At 46.6% G+C, this 24,883-nt stretch overlaps 2 protein-coding genes across 4 annotated transcripts in view; one reads left to right on the top strand and one right to left on the bottom strand.

Moving 5' to 3' along the window:
• Positions 1 to 250: 250 nt before the first annotated feature.
• Positions 251 to 15,860, top strand: PPT1 (palmitoyl-protein thioesterase 1). The gene is made up of 9 exons (XM_066638173.1): positions 251 to 374; positions 5,487 to 5,596; positions 7,522 to 7,649; positions 8,654 to 8,724; positions 8,882 to 8,984; positions 9,090 to 9,180; positions 9,971 to 10,069; positions 10,866 to 10,937; positions 14,386 to 15,860. The coding sequence occupies exons 1-9, from the start codon at positions 257 to 259 to the stop codon at positions 14,506 to 14,508; spliced, it is 915 nt and encodes a 304-aa protein (XP_066494270.1). The 5' UTR covers positions 251 to 256; the 3' UTR covers positions 14,509 to 15,860.
• A 1,517-nt stretch (positions 15,861 to 17,377) lies between these two features.
• CAP1 (cyclase associated actin cytoskeleton regulatory protein 1) overlaps positions 17,378 to 24,883 on the bottom strand; it is a 28,701-nt gene continuing 21,195 nt past the window's right edge. For all 3 annotated transcript variants that reach the window (XM_066638170.1, XM_066638171.1, XM_066638172.1), the window contains exons 7-13: positions 24,239 to 24,344; positions 23,917 to 24,100; positions 22,287 to 22,465; positions 21,667 to 21,790; positions 20,218 to 20,300; positions 19,608 to 19,751; positions 17,378 to 18,754 (exon numbers count right to left, since the gene is read on the bottom strand). In XM_066638170.1, coding sequence (XP_066494267.1) covers positions 18,671 to 18,754; positions 19,608 to 19,751; positions 20,218 to 20,300; positions 21,667 to 21,790; positions 22,287 to 22,465; positions 23,917 to 24,100; positions 24,239 to 24,344 — 904 coding nt within the window. In that variant the 3' untranslated portion in view covers positions 17,378 to 18,670. The remainder of the gene's footprint in view (positions 18,755 to 19,607; positions 19,752 to 20,217; positions 20,301 to 21,666; positions 21,791 to 22,286; positions 22,466 to 23,916; positions 24,101 to 24,238; positions 24,345 to 24,883) is intronic.

The following is a 24,883-nucleotide window of genomic DNA, read 5'->3' as shown; positions in this document are numbered from 1 at the left end:
TACATCTGTGGGCTGGGCAGAAATGGGTTTTAACATTGCCATAGCACCTGCTAGCACACCTCTCCCCTCCCTCCCCCTGCTTCCAAAAGGAACAGGAAGTGTGGAGGGGGAAGACTAGTGGGAACCATTCTCAAAACTACAATTCCCAGAGTTCTTTGAGACTTTGAAAAAAATTTCTTCTTTCCAGAAGGCAGGGGTTGGGCTCTCTTTGTCACCTGACACCTCTGCCAGGCTTGTGTCATATGAGCAGTCCAAGATGGTGTCGGCCAGGTTTGGTGGAGCTGCACTGCTGCTGCTGAGTGGATGTTGCCTGCTGAGTCCAGGGAGCTGTGTGGAGCTGGCCCCAGTGCCACTGGTTATTTGGCATGGCATGGGTGAGTGGGTGCAGGGGTGGGTTTCTGGTGCCTTTCCCCACCTTTGGGGGTGAGAGGCTGAGGGTTTTAAAATAAATTGGTATTGCTGCTGCTGTAGACATGGGGTGTTCCCCCCCCCAATAGTCCTGGCTTCCTGATTTTGGTTCCTAAGACTCTCCCCTTTCCTCCCCCAACTCAAGAGTTGTTCATGGGCAATGGCAGAGAAAAAACCCTTTCCCTAGTCTGTGGAACTCCTTGTCACAGGATGTGGAGATGCTTTAAAACAGGATTGGTCTGTGGAACTCCTTGCCACTGGATGCAGTGGTGGTGTCTGGCCATTGAAGGGGTTTGGACAGATTTCTGGAGGAAAAGTCTATCACCAGTTACAAGCCTTGATGGGTACGGAAATGTGTCTAGAGGGATGCTCTTTTCCCTCTCGCACCACACCAGAACCAGGGGACAGCCACTAAAATGGAGTGTTGGGGGAATGAACATATCTCATTACCCAGTGTGTGATTAGTCTGTGGAACTCCTTGCTACAGGATGTGGTGATGGCACCTGGCCTAGATGCCTTTAAAAGGAGATTGGATAAATTTCTGGAGGAAAAGTTCATCACTGGTTACAAGCCATGATGAGTATGTGCAACCTCCTGGCTACCTCAGAATGCCAGGTGCAAAGGAGTGGCACCAGGACGCAGGTCTCTTGTAGTCTTGTGTGCTCCCTGGGGCAACTAGTGGGCCACTGTGAGATACAGTGTGAGGTACAACTAGCTGGACCTAGTTGGGCCTTTGGCCTGATCCAGCAGGGCTCTTCTTATGTTTTTATGTGCAGCTGTGCTTTTCCCCACCACATGCCTTTTTGTCCCACCTGCTCTCTCTTCTTATGTTCTTGTGTCAAAGAGAACTCATAGACAGGCTGTGACTTTAACTTATGAGATATTGCAGTTTGGTTTAACCTCTTGCAAGACCTTGTATCCAGAGGTGCAAGAAAAATGTAAATACACTCTTAAAACTGGGAGTACCAGAACAGAGAAGTTTTGAAAGGGCTTAAACATTAACATCATTCTGTCAGTCTTAGAGTGTTGCAGGTTTGATGTATGTTTGATGTACATTGGATGTGTGTCAATGTCACTGTAAAGTATAAGGATCCTGCATTCAGCTTTCTGTTTTCATGCTGATTTGGGTATGACCCTGCCATTATTGCTATCTCCATTACCATAAAGATACTCTTGAACCTCTTATTTTCTGACTAGGTGTGATCTATTTGGCTCAAAATGGTGCACTTGAGCAAGGAGCCTACCCTTGACCCTTGTCCCCTTTCCTACTCATTTTTAAAAATTACTGAACAGCAGAGGGCCAAGATGGAGACCTGTGGCACTCCCTCCCTCCAGGTTGATGTGGAGCCATTTAATAACACTCATGGGAACGGTGGCATAACCAGCTTTGAACCACCTAACATCTAGCCCCTTCCTCCAAATACAGGTCTTAAAAAACAATCAAACTTGGAGTTGGCTTTGTTTGATTGGATAAAAAGTCATCCCCCAAGCTTTGACTGTTTGTAAAAATGTAAAATGTCCCATTTCCAGACTTTTCTTAGGACTATACCGTGCAAACTTCAGCTTTCTGGGTTCTTAATGTTTTGAGGTACATTCCCTTATTTTGAGCAATCAAGACATCCCTTGATGTCCCTTATTTTGAGCAATCAAGACATCTTGGAGTACGCAGGGACCGCATTTCTGGGCTCTAGGTAACTGAACGACTGTAATTTAATTTCCTCAGCAAGTCAGAGTGAGGTCTCTAATTAGACATTTTTATTGCTCTTGAAGCTAAGCACTCTTAGTTGTGCCACTTCAATGCTGCTCACGTAGCTGTAAAAAAATAACAGTAATAAAAGTTTCCAGGCTATATGCTGCCATCCCTACTGCTTCTCTTGCCCCTTCAGCCCTTGCAGTAGGACTCTGATGTGCACTCACTTTCTGTTGTGTCCTTTGCCTTGAGTTTCATGACAGGAGGAAGACAAGATATGGATGTAATAAAATAAAGCTAAGGAATGAAGGGGGTGCCACTAGCCCACCCACAATAGCCATGTGACTGGAAGGACCAGCACTCAGTTCTAGCCTAGACATTATCATTTGGGTCTGAATTGACCCATCATTGGCTAGCTAAACTGGTAAGCACGGAAAGCTTTGAAAAACAGAGAGTGGGAGAGAGCATGTGGAACCTGTCTTTCCATCTTAGTTGCTCACTCCTACTCCAAACCACTGTGGCTTAAAGGTGTGCTGGGAATCTGTGTGGGGTGGTGACCCTTTACTGCTCAGTCTCCTTTTAAACTAGATGCTGAGCTTAGAAAAATATTTTCTAGCCTAATGTTGTCACTATCATTTGGACCTGAATTACCCCATCAATGGCTAACTAAACTGGTATGCATGGGAAACTTTAAAAAACAGAGAGTGGGAGAGAGCATGTGGATCCCGTCTTTCCACCTTAGTTGCTCACTCCCACTCCAAACCACTGTAGAAGGAAAGACAACTGCCAGTTAACATGTGCTGAGTTTCCAGTTTTGGGGAACACGCCCTGTATTCCCCATGGCAGTTTTGGCACGAGTTGGGATCTTTCACTAATTAGTCACCAGTTGCTTTTATCAATTTTTTTTAATAAAGTGGAATTTTATGGAGAAGCGCACCTTCTTTGTGCAACTGGGAGTGGAAAGTATAAAGGCGAGTGAATGGGCAGAGATGGCTGAAGAGCTCCTAGTGCCTGCTTCAGTGAGCCAAATGCTACCCCCTCCATAAGCGTGAAAAGGAAAAGGGGAATGGAGCAGAGGAGAGGAGAGTGGTGGGCTAGAACGTCTGAGACTTCTTTGAAACACTCTCTCCTCCACTTTTCCTCCTCTGTTCTATTCCTTCCTTCCTTTTGGAGTCCAGGGAATGGAAGGAGCAGTGGAGGTGAGCAGCAAGTCTCCCTTCCAGTCTCCCTCCCCCCCGCCTGCCTCAGTGGCTGCCTCAGTCAGCCTCATTAATGGCCCAGTGAGTAGAAAGCGAGTTCGCTGGGGAAGATGATGCAGTGGGCCCTTCTTATCCATGGATTTGAATATCCGTGGCTGGAGGGCCTCAGAGGACCTTCTGGGTGTGACCGGAAGGTTGGCACTAGCTACTTCCTGCTGCATTTGGAGGTGTTCTATGGTGCAGGGAAACCATGTGCCAGCTCTGGAGGGCCAGGTGCTGCCCCCAGGTAAGTAATTTTGGCACAGTGTTGTGTCCCCTCCCCCCGCACAAATTTCATTGGTATTTTATAGGGGATCCCCTATGGATAACCAAAGGACCAAGGTCCTAGAGCTTCTGTCTTCTCTATAGTCTCCAGCTTGACCTACCACTTCTCAGGAGAGCTCCCCAGGTCCCTCCCCTTAGCAAAAGCTCAGTCCAGGGACTTGGGGAGAATAATTTCTGTCTCTGAAGATATAAATTCTCTGCTGGCTCAAATGCTTTTTAGCTCACGGTGGGAATTCATGTCACGAGTTTAGCATTAACAAGGGTAGAAGGTGGAGTTGGGTGACTTTCTGAGCCTTGGTCAAACCTACAACCATTGTGCAAGGCAATCTGAATGCAGTTTTTCTTTTGGGGGCTGTGTGTGAAGAAAAATGCCCGTTTTTCTCTCTTCTCCACTTTGGATGCAGCTTTCACATACAGTACCCTCAAGCAGGTGCTTTTGTTGAAACGTCCAGGAGCAGAGCAGTGGTGCTGCAAAAATGGCTGAGAGTCTTGTAGCAGTTGTCCTTCTTCATCCCCTGCTTCTTCCAGTGATCTGCCTTTATTTCAGTTGTGAACCCTTTCAGGACAGGGAACCTTCTCATTTCTTTTGCTTTATAAACTCGTGATGTATGGATGGTGTTGTGGTTTGGGAGCTGAACTTAGACCTGGAAGATCCAGGTTTAAATCCCCACTCAGCCACAAAGCTTCCTGGGTGACCTTGGACCAGTCACTCTCAGTCTCACCTATACAAGGACCTACCTCACCGGGTTTTTGTGAGGACAAGAGGAGGGAAGGAACTGTGAGGACAGAAGGAGGGAAGAAACTAGGCACATCACCTTGAGCTCCTTGGGGGAAGGGTGGTATTAAAATGTGAAAAATTCATAAAAAATAAACTGTAAAACTCTGTCAATTTCTTTGTTGAGAAGCAGCAAATAAAAATGTAAAAGATAATCCAGGAGTCAGTGCTATAAATCATTGTATGAACTAGGTTTCCAGTTCAGGGTTGGCAAAAAGGACTAGTTTATGCAAACTGTAGTTCATCAAGTTCTAATGTAATGGGAAATTATGGTTTGGCTGTTTTATGTGAACTGGTCTGTGTGTTTTATATCACATGAAGTAAATCGGCTATGGGTTAATTTCCAATGTACTTTATGCTTATTTCAGTATCTCAGGTTTTGTAAGATAAAAAACACAGATGTATTTAAATCTCAATTAGTTATAAAAAAAAAGGATTGATCAGCTATTTAACCAATTAACAAACTGTAGTTATTGGGGCAAGGTGACAGCTGACTGTGGGAGAGGTGTTGTGTTAGTGGCTACAGTACAATCACACCACCGGCATGGACTCCACAGTTATTGTATCTTCATCATAATATGATATAGTTTCTCTCAAAATACTACCCAAAACAGTATTAAAATCTAAATCCCATCTCATTTTCAACTGGTGTGCCGTGAAAGTTGAGCCACATGTGACCGCATAGGCTATGTCCAGAAATTTTGTGATGAGCAGTGGCTTTCAAACCAGTGTGCCACAAAAGGTCTCCAGGTGTGCCATGGGAGTTTGGAGCACAGTGGTTGAAAATTGCTGAAAATGAGTTGTCCGTTCCTCTTCCTCTGCCGGCTGTTTGGACAGAAAATTCGTCCCTACAGACAGTTGCCCTTGAAACAGCTGCAGAACCCAGAAGAATCTCCTAGAAGCCAGAAGTGACATCGCAAGAGGTGAAGGCCATAGAGAAGACCATCGTGGTCAGTGTGCCGTGAAAAGAAAAATATTAAAAATCACTTATCTAAAAATGCAGTCTGTTGCATTAGTGCAACAGTTTAGTTGCCTCCATGGTCCTGATTTTCCAGTTCTTTATCTTCTCTCCTTGTGTTTTTTTTAATAGGTGACAGCTGCTGCAATCCAGTGAGCATGGGTTACATTAAAAAAATTGTGGAGGAGAAGATACCCGGTATCTACGTTCTGTCGCTACAGATTGGGAGCAACATCTTTGAGGTGGTGTTATTTCCCCCCCTTCCTTCTCCTCATGTGTGAGGAGGTGCTGAGCCCCTAAATCCTGTGTGTTGAAAGCTTTGTGAACTTGGCCCCTGCTCCTGAACTTCCTGTATCTTCTGCTGCCGCACCCACACTATATCAATCGCCCACTTTGCAGGAGAACAAGCAGAGCCTTTCATGCTGGTGCTGCTATATGTGAGGATCTATGACAGTGATTTTCTGTGCTTTTCTTATCGTGATCCATTGACCTCTGTGGTCTACTCTGTGGTCCTCCCCTCTTGTGATGTCACGTCTGGGAGACTCCTCCAGGTTCTGCAGCTGTGTTTGTAGGGCAGCTGTCTGCAGTAATGAACTGTCTGTCCATCTTTCTTCACTGGCTCTGCCAGCAGATGAAGAGGAATAAAGAATTGATGACTACAGACAATTGCCCTAGAAGCAGAGCCGCAGAACCCGAAAGGGTTTTTCAGCAAGTTTCAACCCTCGCCCTCCTGCAGCACACTGGTTGAAAATTGGTGATCTGTGGTTTGGGAACACTGGCACCTGAAGAGGAAGCTTTATACTCGGGAGGTGCCAGGTTCAGTCCCTGTCAGCACTTCCAGCAAGGGAAGATTGGGAAAGAACCAATCTGAATCCTCAGAAAGCTGCTCTCTGTGGGGAATAGAGAGCTGGAAGAGCGAAGGGAAGGCAGCTCCCTATGTAAGGAACAGAGCAGAGAGTATCTAAGCTCTTAAAACTGTGCACGTGGATATACTGTTAGAACAGCACGGTGGCTCTTCCGCTCCAGATCAGAAGGGCATGATGTGGTGGCACAAATTCAACACAGATAAGTAAGTATGGAGGCGTTTAGCTCCTTCTCCTGCCCCCAGGGAGAAAGGCTGGCGGGCTGCCAGTGGCGAACAAGGCCCTAGTTCTTCTCCAGCCACTACTAACTTTTGCTCCAATCTTCTGGACATCCAAATCAGAAAAAGATGGCAAAGCGGAAAAACAGTTTTTTGAAACAGCTGCTGAGAAGTCAGTAGGCTCAGTCCATAATCCAAATGACTAGCCCTGAACAGCACAGCTGAGAACTGGCGTAGGGCCAGGGACCAGATGCCTGATTACCCCCTCCTTCCTAAATGCAGTGGGGAAATAGCATTGAATGTGGATTAAATTCATAGTAGAAATACAGCCCTGGACAGGCTGAGAACAAGGTACCCAAATTTATTTTGTGATGAACTTGTTGTGTATGGTATAGTTTGTTTTATCATGGCCTGGGCCCCCTGGGAGGTGGGCCCAGGGGATTTTGCCTCCCCCCCCCCGTCCTTCTCTTGCCTGGCCCTGAATTAGGGATTTCCTAAAGCCCAGATTGTATTTTGAAACCTGTATAAACCATGCACACTAAATTTGGCATATATTTGCAAATATATATGGAAGCTTCTGGAAGCTGAGGAGAGAGCTATAGGAGACACTGAAGCGCTTCTCACAGCCACTGAAAAGCCTGTCTAACATCTCCCCCCATTCCCCTGGTCTTCTCAGAAATTTATTTATTTTATTTAAAGAATTTATACCCTACCTTTCCCATGTTAAAGCTAATTCCCAAGGTGGCTTATGAAATGTTCATAAAATACAACACAGTAATAAAACTCTCAAGCTAGTGCTGGACTCCTTTGGGGGGGGGGGAGACACTTAGCAGGTAGCACCTGCATTTTCTACCACATGGTTTCTCCCTTCTTTGCCTTTTTTCTTTTCCTCCTTGTTGCCAGCCCCCCTTCCATAACTTCCCTCGTTCCCTTGAATCACATTGTAGATGTTTCATGTTTTCCTAGAGGTGTGAAGAAACTAAGAATGAGGCTTGAAGGACAGGGTCTGGAATTTGCCCCTCCAGACTGCAGCTAAGTTTCAACCCTTGGTTCCGTCCTGTGACTCAAGCTCTTTGTCTTCCCTAGGACATAGAGAACAGCTTCTTCATGAATGTGAACGACCAAGTGGCACTGGTTTGCAACAAGCTGGCAAAGGACCCACGGCTGCAAGGCGGCTACAACGCCATGGGCTTCTCACAGGGAGGACAGTTTCTGTAAGTGTGTCGCGCATGGCAGGACGGAAGAGCCACTCCCTCTTGGCCTCATTCTTCCCCATCTGCAGTATGGGGATAACAATAGCCCCATAGCCAACAATAACAACATAGGTTGTTGTAAGGGTTAGGTCAAGGCTCAAAAAGAGCTTTGTACACTCAAATAGATAGATATACTAAGGCCATGCTAATGTTTACCTCTTCAGACCCAGAACCCACCTTGAAGGCTGCCCCAGTTGGCAAGAAGAAATTTATACTGGAGTCTGATCCTTGGTGGTTCTTGGTTAATATTGTCAACTTTGGACAGGCAGCAGGACTCTGGGGTTTCAGGCAGGGGTTCCCCCCCAACTCGATCTGTGACCTCCAGCATGCAAAGTAAATGCTTCAGAACTGAACTACAGGCCCTCCCACTTTTGATTTTATATATTTTTGTCCATCTTCCCCTTCTAGGGTGACTAGGTGCAGATTCTGGCTCCTGTGCCTTTAATCATTATCCAGAAGGGGGAATTTTTAACCAGTGTTTGGGCTGCTGCAGCTTCTCTCACCCTTGTGTGACAAGCTGCTGCTGCTACAGATCTTTCTTCTGCATAACAATAAATTTCATTTATTAACATGTCATTTCCATTTCTCCTATGTGAGAAACAAACAAAATGTTGCTGATGCCACTGGGGGCTGGACCCACCCGTGAAGCCAGTTGAGGCTGTTGCCTCAGGTGGCAGACTTGTGGAGATAGTCATTGCCTTCTCACCTCCATCATTTCTCTTTCCGCTCTTTGAATTTGAAAAGGGGGGAATGAAATATAGTAGGAAATCAATATCAACTATTACTTTATTAGATTTGTAATCCACCATTCTCCATGAAGGGCACTCAAGGCAGCTACAATGTAACAAAGCGTTGGTCATCGTCACACAAATTAAAGGGCTAGAATCCTTCCTCCAAAAAATCTGTTCTCTTACGTCTTTTTGGAAGGTGGTTAATCTGTTTTTTTTTCCCCTCCCTCTTTCCAGGAGGGCAGTGCTGCAAAGATGTCCTTCTCCCCCTATGTTCAATCTGATTTCAGTGGGGGGTCAGCACCAAGGTAGGCGCAAGGAAACAGGGGTTCCCCTCCTTCAGGTCACTGAGATGTGCCAGAAATAACTTGCATAGGTCTTTGTGGGAAGAAGGTGGGTTTATTGGTGGAGGTGAGCATCCTTTGGATTTTAAGAAGACTGTCTATGTCTCTCTTGCTGCCCCAGGCGTGTATGGCCTCCCGCGGTGTCCTGGGGAGAGCTCTCACATCTGTGACTTGATTCGGAAGTTGCTTGATCTTGGAGCCTACACCAAGGAGGTCCAGGAGCGGTGAGTTTAGTACAGTCAGATGGACATTGCAAGGGATTGTGTTGGGCAGAGATGGAAGTTTCTTCTCACCTCACAGTATGAACACCTCTTCTCTCTTGGCTGCAGGCTGGTGCAAGCACAGTATTGGCACGATCCCTTGAATGAAGAAGACTATCGCAAGAGTAGCCTTTTCTTGGCTGATGTCAACCAAGAGCAAGTAAGTTTGACTCTTGGACCCCTAAGAATTGGGTCCCTCTGAATAGCTTATGGGTAGCTGCAGTATGACTCCTTTGGGTGGGAGAATGTAGGAAGCCCCATGCAAGAGGAGAATATGATGTTTAATAACAATATTAGAATTCAGACAGAGTGGAAGTGCCTGATTTAGACCCTCCTGAAAGGGTAGAGATGTATCTTGGTTGTGTTCCTTCAGGCTGCAGGTGGGGGCCTGATGAAATGGTTCTTCATACAGATAAAAAATATATATATTCCACAGACAAACCGCAGGAAGAAATGACTGTAATTCTGTTTCTGGGGGTACTAGGTCTGGGCCTGGCTGGAATATAGGTCAGGGGATGCTTACATTCCCTGAGGAGCAGGCAGTGTCCAAATTGCCCACTGTGCAGTTCAGGACAGTTAACGTGAGATTGGGTGTGAAAGGTCCCAGAATTACGCAGAGAGGTGCAGCTATAGATAAGTCCTAGGACCTGGTCTGAGGACACAATACGGCCACTTTGCTAAGCCTGAGCAGGTCTTGTGCTTGTTGATCACCCTGGGAAGTGAACAATCTGAGTTCCATGATGGAGAGAGAAATAAACTTGCATGGTACTATTGGGCCATAGAATTTGGCTTGGCTCAAATTGAATTGTGTTTTAAGAGGGTACTATATCTGCAGAGCCCTGGAGCAGGACTCCCCAGTGGCTTGGATTTTGTCAAGTGGTCTTCACACTTCTTGCTTTTCACATCTGTCTCTCTTCTGCCCCCCACCCATCCACCATGGCCCTTTCCAGGGCATCAATGCAACTTACAAGAAAAACCTGATGTCTCTGAAAAAATTTGTGATGGTGAAGTTCCTCAATGACACCATGGTGGACCCTCCTGACTCAGAGGTGAGCAACTTACGCATGTGTATTATGGGTGTACTAAAGTGGCATGATTCAAAATCAAGGAATCAATTGAAATCAAGACTGTTTTTGCCAACCACATAAAACAAGCAAAGGCAGAAAGAGGCAGTCACAGTGGCAGAGCCACCTGTGCTTTGCAAGTAGAGGGTCCTGGGTTCAAACCCTGGCAGGATCTCCAGGCAGGGCTGGGAAACAGCCCTATCTCAAACCCTTGGCAGTTACCGCCAGTCAGTGTGGACAATATATGGATGGTCTGACTCAATATAAGGCCACTTTCTGCCCTGCATGTCCCTCCTGGCCTCCTGTTTATGGTTATTTGGCTCTCTTGCTGAGAATCCTCAGTTCATGACCCCTTGTTGGGGGGAGGAGGACAGCAGTGTCATGTGCAATGTGCCCACCCTGTGCAATAGTTGCAGTTAGCACATGAATTATATGACTGGTTGAATGGGCTGCGTATTCATGCTGCAGACCTGTCTAATCCAGTGATTTTTTTAACCTTTTTCATCTCACAGAATACTGCTAAGGTGCTGAAATGGTCAAGGCACCCCCTCAGTTCTTTGACAATGGGCAAGGCACACCATGCTGCTGGGGGGGGGGGCTCACATCCTTCAATGGACTTACTAATAAATGACCTTCTCCCCCCCCCAGCAAGGAAAAGAATAAACACTCCCTATTCAACCCCCCTCATCCCTATGATCATCATAACAAAGCAATTCCTAGAACTGTACCCTGGAGATGGTTTGTGCATTTGTGAACTGGCTGTTTTGCTTGTTCCTCACAGTGGTTTGGTTACTATCGGAGTGGCCAGGCAAAAGAGACCATTCCCCTGAAGGAGACCTCCCTGTACACAGAGGTAACTATCCTCAATAGTGGGTGACCCTATTGTCTTTCCTGTTAAGAATTTAAGCCTGAATCATCAGTGCTTGTGCATAACTGAAGAACCCATTTGGGGTCATCCCATGTGAAGCATGGAGGGCTGAATTGCTGTTAACTTGATGGACAGTTGTGGTCTGAGAGGCTGTCAGGGCTGAGTGATGGGCAGGAAGGGAAGCAAGAACTCTGTAAACATCAGGCTCTATGCAAGTGTGCAGAAGGCCAGTTTTATGCAGCTCCCTGGCAGGGCTGTTGAAGCAGGCCTGTTGTAGGGGTTCTCCTAGGGTAGCGGTTACCAAATGTGCAGCCACTGTCCAGCAGAAAAGCAGTTCCTGTTTGGACCGGAGCTTACTGTTCTGCCAACATGTATTCTCAGTAGATGTGGGCACTGGGATGCTCTGGGCAGTTGTGTCTGTTGTCTGGTATCCCAGAAGGCTGTGCAATAGGATGTCTGGGCAGTCACGATTGCTCAGAGCGTCCTGGTGGCCCGATCTGCTGTGAATACACACTGTGCAGAGGTGGAGTGGTAAGCTCGGCTCATGGAGGGCTTTCCCCAAATCCCAAATCTGGTCCCTGGGCTGGGGTTTGCAAAGCCCTTTCCTAGGGAAGATGGAGAGACTGGGTTGCACTTAAAGGAATGGTACCCAGTTAATTCATGATGCCTGCATGCAACATGTGATCAGGGAGTGTGATGAGACCAGAGATGGTCATCTACCAGAGATGGACATGATGAGATGGTCATCTACCAGAGATGGTCATCTACCAGAGATGAGACCAGAGATGGTCATGTGGTAGGTGATCTACCACACCGACAAAATCCTGACCTTTCAAGAGAGTTAGGTGCGTGTATGTTAATTTAAATGAAGGCTGCCCCTTTATTTGTTTAGATAGCAATATCTTTAAATACAGTGGGCCCTCCATATTCGTGGTTGATTGAACAAACTGCAGATCAAAAATATTCAGAAAAAATTCCAGAAAGTTCTTGTTTCTTTCCTCTTTCCTGGCCCTTCAGCACTGCCCCTTTTAAGCACACCAGTTGCGACTGCAGGCTTTGGCTTGCTTTGATCACCATGCTAAGCCGTAGAGTCATCCAGCAGCACTTCAGCAGCTGGTGGCTTCTCCATGAAGGCTATGCCAAGGTGGAGTGGGGGAAGTGTGCCATGCTTCCTCTCTGCTTCTTGCAGCATCTCACTGGTGGCTCCCTCCAAACCAGTCTGTTGCACAGGCAGGCTGCCTCTGGGTCTTAAAGCTGGGAACTGCTTCACCACAAAATAAGAGACTTGAGCACCTGTGGATTTTAGTGTCTGCGACAGGTGATCCTGGAATCATCCCTGTGGATAAGGATGGTCCACTGTAATGCAAATTTTGGCTTGTTCTTCCTTCATCCCAGAAGCAGAAGTCTTATTTTATAGTCAACCATAATATTTTTTAGGTAGCCTAGGCTAAATCCCAACCATGGTTGCGGGTAAAGCAAGAGTCTGAGCCGGGTGGTACAGCAGTACTTTCCAACCAGTATTACTTGACCCCACTGGAAGTGGAGATGGCTGGACATGTGGTGTGCCAGTGGGCTGAATGTGGCTGTGCAGCTCCCTGGGAGAAGCTTCATTTCTCCCAGAAGCAGCAGTTTGGGAGAAATGGGTGTAGAACAAAGTCCTATCTGTGGGGCAGGATGCCCACTTCTATACACAACTGCTGTTGATGGTGGCATTTGCAGAAAAAGAGGTTGAAAAGCTTGGGTTCAAATAGTCATTCAAGGCTTGAAGAAAGACCAAGCAGCTGTTGTGGATTCTGAGGAGGAAGGGTGGGACAAGAAGAACAGCTTTTTGCTTCTTTCATAGTTTGAGTCGCATGTCTCTCTGTCTTATAGCCAAATCCTATCCAATTTTCCAGTGCCGGTGCCGCTGTGCCAACGGGGCTTGCACTGCATCCTGTGGTGGGGAGGCAGTCAGAGGCCTCCCCAAGATATGGGAACATTTGTTCCTTTACCTTGGGGCTGCATCAGTACTGGAGAGTTGGATAGGATTGGGCCCTTAAGCCTTTACTTGCTAAACTGTTGCAACTTTTGCTTTTAATCTTGTGTTTACACACAAAACAAAGTATTAACATAAGAACATAAGAACAGCCCCACTGGATCAGGCCATAGGCCCATCTAGTCCAGCTTCCTGTATCTCACAGCGGCCCACCAAATGCCCCAGGGAGCACACCAGATAACAAGAGACCTCATCCTGGTGCCCTCCCTTGCATCTGGCAATCTGACATAACCCATTTCTAAAATCAGGAGGTTGCGCATACACATCATGGCTTGTACCCCATAATGGATTTTTCCTCCAGAAACTTGTCCAATTCCCTTTTAAAGGTGTCTAGGCTTTACCCGCCCAACACTCAATTTTAGTGGATGTCCCCTGGTTCTGGTATTATGTGAGAGTGTAAAGAGCATCTCCATATCCATCCCCTGCATAATTTTGTACGTCTCAATCATATCCCCCCTCAGGCGCCTCTTTTCTAGGCTGAAGAGGCCCAAACGCTGTAGCCTTTCCTCATAAGGAAAGTGCCGCAGCCCCGTAATCACCTTAGTCGCTCTCTTTTGCACCTTTTCCATTTCCACTATGCCTTTTTTAAGATACGGCGACCAGAACTGGACACAATACTCCAGGTGTGGCCTTACCATCGATTTGTACAACGGCATTATAATATAAGCCGTTTTGTTCTCAATACCCTTCCTAATGATCCCAAGCATAGAATTGGCCTTCTTCACTGCCGCCGCACATTGGGTCGACACTTTCATCGACCTGTCCACCACCACCCCAAGATCTCTCTCCTGATCTGTCACAGACAGCTCAGAACCCATCAGCCTATATCTAAAGTTTTTATTTTTTGCCCCAATGTGCATGACTTTACACTTACTGACATTGAAGCGCATCTGCCATTTTGCTGCCCATTCTGCCAGTCTGGAGAGATCTTTCTGGAGCTCCTCACAATCACTTCTGGTCTTCACCACTTGGAAAAGTTTGGTGTCATCTGCAAACTTAGCCACCTCACTGCTCAACCCTGTCTCCAGGTCATTTATGAAGAGGTTGAAAAGCACCGGTCCCAGGACAGATCCTGGACAGATCCAGATATTGTGTATATACGTCCTAGCATCCTTTCAAAGCAAGCTGCAACAGTCAACTGTTTAGAACTGTCATAGATCATGTTGTAAAAGCACTTGTGTGGGTACTGAAGTGGCTTTAGGTCTCCTCAAGGGAGAGAAAGGTGGGGTAAAAATGCAATAAATGAAGTACAGAAAAGTGATAGTCACTGAGCTTGATAGGACTTGCATTTGTCATCTGGTACTATTTAGAGGGTTCCTTCAACTCTCTCTCCTACCTAGTGCTGTTTAGCTAAGAAAGGCAATCCCCTCTTCATCCCAGTGTTCTTTTAACCCACAGGATCGTTTAGGACTGAAGGAAATGGACCAAGCAGGGAAACTGGTGTATTTGGGAGCAGAAGGAGACCACCTCCAATTTTCCAAGGAATGGTTCTTCAAGAACATTTTACCATTCCTACACTGAGGCCTACACTGAGGTCCTACTCCATTTGCTGGAGCCAGCTTAGCCTAATTTGGCATCTTTTTTATAGGTCATGGGCAGAGGGAGAGTTTCTAATTTGCTAGATTTCCAGTTTCACTTAATTCTTTAATTCAGTGGTTCCCAACCTTTAGGGGCCCCTGGAAATTAGAACTGTCCAATTAGAAATTGGAACTGTTGTGGACCACACACAAACCCCTCTATCCCCGCCACCCAGAAAAATTAAATTTGGTAGCCCATTGGGGGGGGGGCATTCTCTACCCCCTCTAGTGGGCCAGGTGGAACCATCTTGCTGACTCAGCATTCCTCCAGACTACCAGAAAGGGTGGAAAATAGACCTTCCTGCAGCTGGCACTCCAACTACTGGACCACCAAGAGAGTGTGGTGAATGGACTACCTGCAGCCACAGCCTGCACTGGACAGTGGTTTGTAGGGGAGCACTCACTTAGCAAGACACTGGAAGTGATCAAAGATGATCGTCTTTTCTTCCTGAGACCTCATGGATCACCTGTGGGCCCCCGACCACAGGTTGGGAACCACTGCTTTAATTCCACACCTGGTAATCTCCCTTACTTAAGATGGCCTTGCTTCTGCTGGCTTTCCATTGTATTGACCTAGACAGGCACTTGGTGGTATAATCATGTGGTACTAAGAGTGAGTCAATACATTGCTAAACTAACATGTTAAGTCGCTCTGTATGTATGCCAAACCCCCTCCGTTAATCAGGTCAGAGGGAAGTCCATTTTCTTGTTCTGGTGATAAAGTGAACAAAGGAACCCAAATGTAGTTGGAATAAGCTATGTGAATCTGACTGGAGTAGAATTGCTAATCCTTTTGCATAATTCCTGGTGGGGAGGGGAAGGTTGGTGGAAGGGATTTTTATTACAGTGCTTTTCAAACTTTTTGGAGGCTGCTGCCAAGGGATGTGGCTAGAATGGTGAATGGGCAGCAGTGCTTGCCCAGGTAGCAGCTTGTTTAACCCTTGATGGATATAGCCTAATGTGCCCAGTCAGGGTCACACTCCACTGGTGGGTCTTGACCCACAGTTTAGGAACTCTATATTAGAACATTAGGTGAAGGAATGAGAGTGGCTTAGACCCTTCTCCTATAAGAACTCCAAATCCCCTTCACACACAAGTGCAGCTGTCAGTTCTGAAACACAAGGTTCTGTGGCTCAGATGTACATGATTACAGACACCAGCAAGTAAACTGTCAGTCTCAGGATTAAGCCTGGCTTCTCAGTATTTGAGGGGGCTGGGCACTTTAGTGTTAAGTTGTTATAAGCACTTGAAGATTGTGAAACTTGATGCATCTTAATAAAAGTAAAATCATCACAATGTGGTTTTAACATTTAATCTTTTCATTCAGGAATTTGTGGACAACGTCTATATGGCGGAATCCTACACACTGCACCTACCTGATGAATATGCTTCCAGTTAAACTGAAATCAATAGGAATTTCACCCATCCTTAGGATGTGGCCTTAGAACTAGAGACATCTACAGGTGAAGGTACTAAAGTACTATCTCTGTAAAATGCAGGACTTGTATCTTTGAGGTCTGTGCTAAAGCAAGTCAAGATTTGGCTTAGATGCTTAAGCTCCCTGCAGCATGCCAAGTTTCTCCAAACCCTAGGTCTAGCTCAGTCCATCAGCTTCTCACCAACAATGACACGTAGGCAACAGCACTCAGAAAGCTCAATCATGCAGGCTATGCAATAATTTAGCCCTTTCAGTAGCACAGCTTCTGCCATAGTGCAACACTAGTGAGTGTGAAGTGATGCCTTAAAAGGCTTTTGCTAAAAAAAAAAAAAAAAAAGGCTTTTTTTGGGTGCTTTTGCTAAAAGGGTAGGCTTTTTTGATTAAATAACTAAAGAAAACATGCAATTGGGCTGTCCCGCATCTTGAAAATATCATCAAGATCTGCATATGTCCTTTCATTATTTGCAGCTCACAAATTCCTACATGAGAAAAAGGTGCTCTTTTGGCCATCTGCTTAATGACATTACTTGCAGCCCTCAGTAGGTGCCATGAATGCTATTCAGGCTGATGTATGAAATAGGTTTGACACCCCTGTTTTAGATTATCAAGCAGCCCAAGGAGGCTAGGGCTGTTACCTTCTACATGCTAGGTAGAGCACAACTCTCCAACACCAGAATCATTTGTTCATGTAGAATATGCTCTCCCATTTAGCATTCTTTCCTGAACTAACCAGAACAACTCCTGCACACTAACCCCCTTCCTAAAGGCTATGTTAACTTTCTTCTCTGGTGCTAAAGAGCCAGTTAGCAAGGCAGGTCCAGTTGCACCTGCTACTACAGGGGTGTCAAACTCGTTTCATACAGAGGGCCGAACAGCATTCATCATGCCTGCTGAGGGCTGGAGGTGATGTTATTTTTGGTCATAACCAAAAATAAGCATTTTTTTCTCACTTAAGAACTCATTAGCTGCAAAAGACAGAAGAGAAAATACACAAATCTTGATCATATTTCAAGATATGGGAGAGCCCAATTTTCATGTGGGCGGTCCTTTCAGCAGTAACACCTCATAAGAACCTCAGCAGTGCTCAGCAGCTGAGAGCCAGAGAGCCGGATAAAAGCTTCCAATGGCTGCATTTGGCCCCCCGGGCCTTATGTTTGACATGCCTGTGCAAATACAGCAGAATTTACATGGCTTGTACAGTAACCATGGTTTAAACTGGCAGAGGAAACCCCACACAGAGACCAATTTTCCTGCTGTGTACCACGATCTTTGGCACAGTGGGAGACCTGAAAATTGCTGCATGTCAAACTAAGGCTCAAGAGACTCACTCTCTGCCAAAAAGACCAGCACCCAAAAATTCATAAGAACCATCACCTTAATGAGCAACTTGGCATTAACTTTATTCTATCTTCAGTAAAATTTTAAGTACTGAACAGATTTTTATTTCCACAAGCCTCAGGAGAGAAGTACAAGTCACAGGACAGTCTCAACATAAAAAAAGTTTGCATATCTCTTGTTAATTTTCATTTAGTGAAAAAAAATCATTAACATAGCAAAAAGAGAAGATATGCTTATGCTATCCAAGATGCTACAATCCCAGCGCACAGGAGCTCCCTCTGGTGGTTCAGTACAGTACCTTCAGCTTTGACACAACCATTGCAGGGGCTGTGCAGACACTGAACTTGCTAAAGAGGAAGAAAGCCAAGCAAAAGAGAAAAGGAGAAAAAAGGTCTTCCAGCCTCTACAGTGTAAATAAGCCTCAATAAGTGACAGAACCAAGTATAGTGAACTTGTGCTTGCAAAGAATTAAATACTGGGCTTGGAATGAAGAACAATCTTCCCTCCCTATGAAAGATAGAGTTCCACGTAGAACTGTCCTGAAAGACTGAACAACATTCAGCTGCTCAGAAGAGGGACCCTTTGGGCACAATGCTTCCCTTTAGAGGGGGGCTTGAATGGAAGTGGGTTAGCAGCAGCTTCCAAGCCGCTGGACAGACTCCTGGCATGGAGGGGTGGTCTGTTCCCGTGTGGTCTTGTGGCACCTGTAACTGAGGTCTCTCCCCCAACATCATGGCACAACACAGAATTTTACACTGAGCACATAGGAAGGGAACAAAATGTCAGGGAGGAAGTTGAATGCAGTCACACACCCCAGTCTGCAGCCTTTGGTCCAGCAAAGCCCATTCCTGGAATCCCTCAACACCTCTGCTTAGATTAGTTGAGCAGAATTAATCAATTCCCTTGTACGTCCCAAAAAACACACCTGCCAGATACACTTTCAAACACACACATCACTGGGGACTCTATACCCTGATACTTCTTTTTTGTTTCCAAGAGGGACAAAAAGAACAAAGAAAACATCGGAAGCCAGGCAACCTCACTGGCTCCGGAGGCAGCAAAAGGGTCAGACCAAACTGATTGGTGATGTGGTTCAGTCTGACCAAGGGGAGATGCCACGCCTTCTTGCTGATCAGCAGAACCAAAGAATCCTGCCACTCTACCCCAAATCCCAGCCTGAGGTATTTTTAGTGAAGGCAGGTAAGTCTCTCAGGGAAGAGAGAAAAGCAGATTGAGAGCAGAAAAGGTACAGGAAATCTAAAAATCATCCCCCAAAAAGCAGATTTGTCCCATGGTGGGATGCAGGGAGGACGCGGAGTGCCAGGTCAGCTTATCCAGCTATTTCCGTCACAGTGGTGACCAGCTTCTGCCCGTTCCACACTGTCTTGAATTGCTCAGGGATTGGAAACTCATTCTAGGGGAGAAAACCAAGATTATGAGAGTCAGATACTTAAGGTATCATCTTTCAAGGTTCCACACCTGTAACAATGCTATGAAGATCCAGCTCTACTGGATCAAGCCAAAAGGTCTCATGTAGTGGTTCCCAAACTGTGAGCCATGGCTACCTGGAGAGCTGCAGAATCCTCGTGAAAAACCTGCCACCCTATACAGTGCAGGACCAGTAGCCCTCATGGGGATCCATGGCCAATGGCTCAATAGGTTAAGGGAGCCACCAGTCAAAAGGTTTGGGAACCACTGGGTTTTCATCTAATCCTGCTTCTCATTTCTCATCTTGGCTTCTAGGAAGCTCTCAAGGGGGCAGAGGAGAGACACCTCCACACAGCAGGCTCTCCTCCTGCTGCCTTAAAATACAAGTGTTCCACCTAGATATTAGGGCTAAATGACGTATAGGTAAAGGGGGGAAATGAGGCTCTGAAGAGCCCTAGTCAACAACAAAAACCTTCACAAATTACCAGCCTAAAAAACTGAGATGCTAGCACTTAGTGTGACTGGTTAAAGCCACTTTATAGTCTTGCTTCTCCATTCCATTTCCTCTGAATCTAGGAGTGCAGTTGTTGCACTAACCTTTCCTCACACACTTCTTGATTCTTGCCACTGAGAACCAACTTCCCTAATTTGAGCTTGGGCTCAAAGACTTAAGAGCCTTTTAAATAACTCTCCAGTCTAACTTCCATCCCAGCAGGAGACTTAACCATATTCTACTGCAAGGCAAGTCCCTCTAACTGCAAGTCTAACACACACTTCTGCGCTGCCAGCCTTTTCTCACTCAGCTACTTTCCACCTCTAACAAGAAGAGAGAGACTTACAAAGTCACCGTTGTCTGTGGGAACAAGGACATTCATCTCAGAAGACTTGGCACTGACAATCTCGCAGTCTAGGGAGCTCTTGCTCAAGTAGATATGACAACCGTCAGTCTTGTTGATGGAGATAGTTGGCACTTTACCGATTACCTGGAAAGGTAGACCAGATGGTTATAGCCATCCTGCAGCTCAGATACAAAAGGAATAGTGGGCCTTCCTTATCTGCAGGTTCGTTATCTGCAGAAGCCAAGCCCACAGTTGGAGGGCCTCAGAAGACCTTTCAGAAGGTACTTCTGAACGTGATGGAATCAGAAGTACCTTTCAGCTGCATCCAGGAGGTCCTCTGAGGAAGCTAAGTATGGTCCCCAGGTAAGTAATTGCAAACACTGCATGGCCCCTCCCCTATGAATTTAGTTATCCGTGGAATTCAGTATCCGTGGGGGGGGGGGGGTTCTGAAATGGATCTTCCATGGATACCGAGGGCCCACTTTATTGAGAAGCTGGAGATCCTGGAACCAATGATCTCAGCATCCCCAAGCCTGAAGCCCTTGAGGCTGCTCTACAAGATACAGAAGAGGGGGGCAGAGGCTATTATAGCCCAGTGGTGTGCAGTTACCTGAACTTGAACATCCCGGCTGTTTATGATCTCAACAATGCCCACCACATCATCAAACACCAGTCCCAGCTTCTTGCAGTTATCTACGGAAAGAAGAACAGCAGCATAGAAGGAACTGCAATTCACATGATGACCCTCGTCCTGATAAGACAGACTCTTTTGCAAGATTCTTTACAGACAAGTTATTAAGAAAGCCCCTTCCACCTTCCAATCTGAGAGGTAGGAACAAAACTGGCCTACCTGGCAGAACTGCTATGATGGTGACTGAGAAGTATGTAAAGTGCTTCAAATATTGGGGAGCGGGGAAAGGAGAGAACCCAAGGTCACAATTCAACATGGAGCCAAAGGAGGGGATGTAGCTTGGCGTACAGACCCTGCTTTGCAAGCATAAAATTCTAGTTTTAAGCCCCAGCAACATCTCCAGGTTGGCCAGCACAACATTCCTGCCTGAAGCCCTGGAGAGCCTGCTACTAGTCAGTGTTGACAATTGTGAACTAGATGGGCCAAGAATCTGGCTCCATATATGGTGAGTCTCTCCGTTCCAAGTCCAATTTCTCCCATTCTTCACTGCATGCTACATTCATATACACACACATTTGAGTGCCACATTCCAACATATCCAAGCATGTTCTCTTTGCAGAACCACCTTCCATGATGGGAATTCTGCAAACACCTGGAAGCAGGATGGATCAGGAACACCTACAGCCTGCCACCTGACATGGGACCACTGTTATCTACCTAAACAAGATCAGGCAGCTGCTTTGGAAGCCTCTCATAATTCTGCTTTTCAGCACATTCTTCATTCGCAAAGATCCAAATTTAAAAGGCTTCTCCTGACACTGAACTTCCTTTAAATCCCAAATCAAATATTCCCCCATTGCCTTTCCTTTGTTCCTTTAACAAGGAACAGCCCCAAGTCCAGCCAAAGCCAAGTATCTGTAGGTGCCTTTCAGTTGCTAGTTCAAACCTCACTACTGTACCTTCTCCCACTGTACTGTTTGTCCTCATCTACTATAGATTGAATGCTTCTCTGGGGCAGAGACCCATCTTCCACATGATGTGATATGAAGAACACTGCATGCTTTTTTACCCTGCTGCAAATCTAAAGAGAACCACCACACACAAACCAGTTGTTAAGAATGTTTTCTAGATTCAGAGAGGGGGTTGGGTCCTATTCATCAAGATCTGGAGCTCCCCTTTTGCTCAGCCCCCCCCCCCACAAGAATGCAGACTACAAAGCTCAGGACAAGCACATTATACTGGCATCTCGCTCATTTATGTGGGGTCTGAAGCCCCATCAGGATCACATCTGCTAAGCTTCTACCCTTTTGAGTGAACCTCCAAGATGGCCTACTCTTACAGGCCTGCCTCAAAAGCCTTCAAGTGGACAAGCTGCTCACATCCTCCCTCCCGGTTTCTTACACTGATTCCATGCAGACGCAGACCTACCCAGTGTGATGGAGTTGATCTTGCCTTTGATGTGGAGCATACTTTTCACGCACTTGTAAACATAGGCCACCTGCTTCAGCTCCGTGTCACTGATCACCAGGTTGGAGGCATCCTCTTGGTTTTCCTGGGGGTGGGGTGGGGGGGAGAGAACTTCTGCTTATTCCAGCTCTCCCAGGAGACAACTCAGAATCACAGACATGTCCAGAAGACAGCACTGAGCAATACTCCACCCACAAGTCTGCCTCAGAGCAGGAACAGCCACAACTCATCCCAGAGCACTGTCTTCCCTGGCTGTCGCCAAGTCTCCCTCCTGCGTTTTAGGTTTCTCAAAATCCCATCACCGTTTCCCGGCATAAACGTTCAAGCACGCCAGGACTGCCACGAGAGTCAGATTTGTGACTCTCAGAGAGTCAGAAACTGCAGATTTGTGGCAAGGTGAACACCATGCCTGATGCGACACGGGGCCCCTTTCCTGCGCTGGAGCGCACCCAGTTCAGAGAGAAGGGTGCTCATGGCAGCCACAGCACTATGAAAGGTATGTGGACAAGTCCCCTTGGGGGACCTGCCCGTGCAATCTTCCTCCCCACCCCCTCCCTGCCCCCCAGCCTCCCAACACTCACCACTCTCCACTTCTTGCCTTCCAGCTCTAGCACAGGCGGTTCCTTCTTTGGCGGCAGTTTTTGGGAGGCATTAATAGCAGCACAGCCTGGCTTGGGTGCCGTGAAGGGCTTTGGTCCAGTCCGGCTCTTCAGGGCCGGGTTCTTGTGAGTTTTCATGTCATCGGACACGTGCTTCAGGCCTGAGGAGGGAACAGGTGTGAACTCATGGGAGAGGCTGGGTTCAGAACCAAGAGGGAACTTTGCCGTCTAGTCTGAGGAAATGCCCTTACCAGAGAGAACTGGTTTTGTGCGTGCATGAGGCAACTCACTCTCAGCTGAGCCATCCCCACAGAGCTCCTAGGAAGACCTGGTGAGATGACCTCTCCCTGCCATGAGTGCTCTAGGAGTGGCAGGACACAAAAAAATAAAAAGCAGCCGGAGGAGGGAAGAATCCTCCACATCTGCTGCTGGACTAGGCAGTAGTTGAGAGCTACAAATAAAGGCAATCATTAATGGCTTTTCTTAAGGTCAAAGCTGATTGCTATAGACAGACCCACCCTGAAATATCCTCCTGAACGCAGCCATTCTGGCTTACTGAAAATGGAGTCACAAGCAGCCTGCAATGCGATACGCTTCTCTATTCCTTTCCCTACCCCCTATTCCTCCTCTCTGCATTTTACCTGTCTGTTTCTGAGCACTGTGCCATAACACATGAAGTCTTAAGAGCAGACTCAAGTTCCTTTCTCTAATTTACATCCACAGGGGACAAGACATTGTTCCAGAGAGACAGGGAGACCTCTGCATTGCAGTGTAGGCAGTACATACAACTCGGTTAATAGGTTTCTTTACACAGATGACAAGAACAGTTAATTGGTTTAAGGCTGAGCATGGCAGAGATCAAAGCCATGCACTTCACGACAGCTCCTTTGCAAAGATGAGGCGGTAGTGCCCAGGGATGAAGTGCATTGACTCACTTCCATTTCTTCATGCCCTGGAAATATTACACACGTTCTCACCCTTAATCTGGGATTCTTTCACTTTAGCCTGTGCAAATCAAATCTGATGCATATTCCCCAGAGCCCTAATTTCTGCCCCATTAATGAAATCCTAACATTTTTGGCACCATCTCTACTCTCTACCACTTCCAACTCCAAAAGACAAGTAGTTGCTGCTGCTTCCACTTGGGGAAAAAGAATTATTAGCCATGTTCTTGCATTGGATCCATCCATTTGGCAAGCCAGACCAATCTGTGGAATGCTTCTGTTAAAGCTCAAACCTGGAACACACACTTCCTCTCTGTGGCTCAAACCAGGATATAAATCAAACAATGATCTACACTAACTAGAACATTCTGCAAGGTCTTCTGCATCAAAAGCCTCTGGAAAAGTTAAGAGTGGAAGCAACCAGCCAGAAAACTCTCCGTGGTACTGCAGAAAGACAACTGTCTGCTCTGAGACTTGCTTGCAATAACGCTGTGCGCAGATGCAACAGTGTGGCTGAAAAGACAGATTTTAGGCTCTCTGACCCCTACACTGGAGTTTGAAAGCACAGCCCTGGATCATCAAGGCCTGTTTTTTTCCAGTTCCAAACTCTGCAATTCCTCCCTTCAGCACATCCATTTGGAGCACATTCCGCCAATCAATTCACGTACCAGATGTGATGAGTTCTCCCTGGTTGATCTGAGCAAAAAGAGCTGAGCGGGACGCAGAGTCATCTGAACCAGAACTTGTGGGGGCAGGTGCTGGAGGGGGTGGGGGGCCAGGTGGGGGAGGTGGGGGGCCACCACAAGTAGCAGGAGCCGGTGAACCACTCACTGCAACCGTTGCTATAGGTCCCTGGAGGAAAGGAAAAAAAGAGAACCAGGAATTTCAAACAAGCATGAGCAAAGAAGAATCCCACGGTATCCAACGACCCAACACACTCATCGTGACACGTGCCACCAAGCCCCTCTGCAACACACGGCCTGTGCTCACCGTTTTGCACCAGGTCAGCCCAGTGGTGTGATACTCCTTGATGTATGCTTGCAGCTCTGTCCAGATACTCAGATAAGCTTTCACCCAGTCCACATGTTTCTTATCTCTATGAGAAAGAGAAGACAGGCGAACTGATTGGTCCAGCCAAGAAAAGGATATTTGAAACTGACTGCAGCTGGGGCCTTAGATTTCCCCAACAGCAAGCTCCCAGATGAACCTGTTTGGACAAATGAGCTACTTGAACCTAACGGCCTACTCAACCACGCTGTCCTCACTCCCTCCCCCTATCTCTATGTTGACAGTACTCATCCTTCTCATTTCCAGTGTTTTATTAATGGAATTCCATCATTGCAATACTATCTTTCTTGGACTTTCTTCAGCTTAAAAGCCAGGAGTTTACTTTGATTGAAACAGTGAGATATCAAACTCTCATCCTAAGGAATGAAAACCCATCACCTCATGCAGCAGTACAATCTGGTGATCCAACCAGGATCTTGTCAGATGTCCTGTCCTCAGTTTTTGCACAGTCAGGACCTTTCCAACTGATGGAAAGCAGCTGAAACCAGCCTTCTGCAGCTCTAGAATGTCTTGCCCCCCCCCCCACTGTTTCCAACCCTCTTATCCAAGAGACTGAGAAGGACACAA

The sequence above is a fragment of the Tiliqua scincoides genome, chromosome 10 (genome assembly GCF_035046505.1).
Source record: "Tiliqua scincoides isolate rTilSci1 chromosome 10, rTilSci1.hap2, whole genome shotgun sequence".
Taxonomy (NCBI): domain Eukaryota; kingdom Metazoa; phylum Chordata; class Lepidosauria; order Squamata; family Scincidae; genus Tiliqua; species Tiliqua scincoides.
Note: the sequence above shows the minus strand (reverse complement) of the source record. Positions and strands in the feature narration are given on the sequence as shown.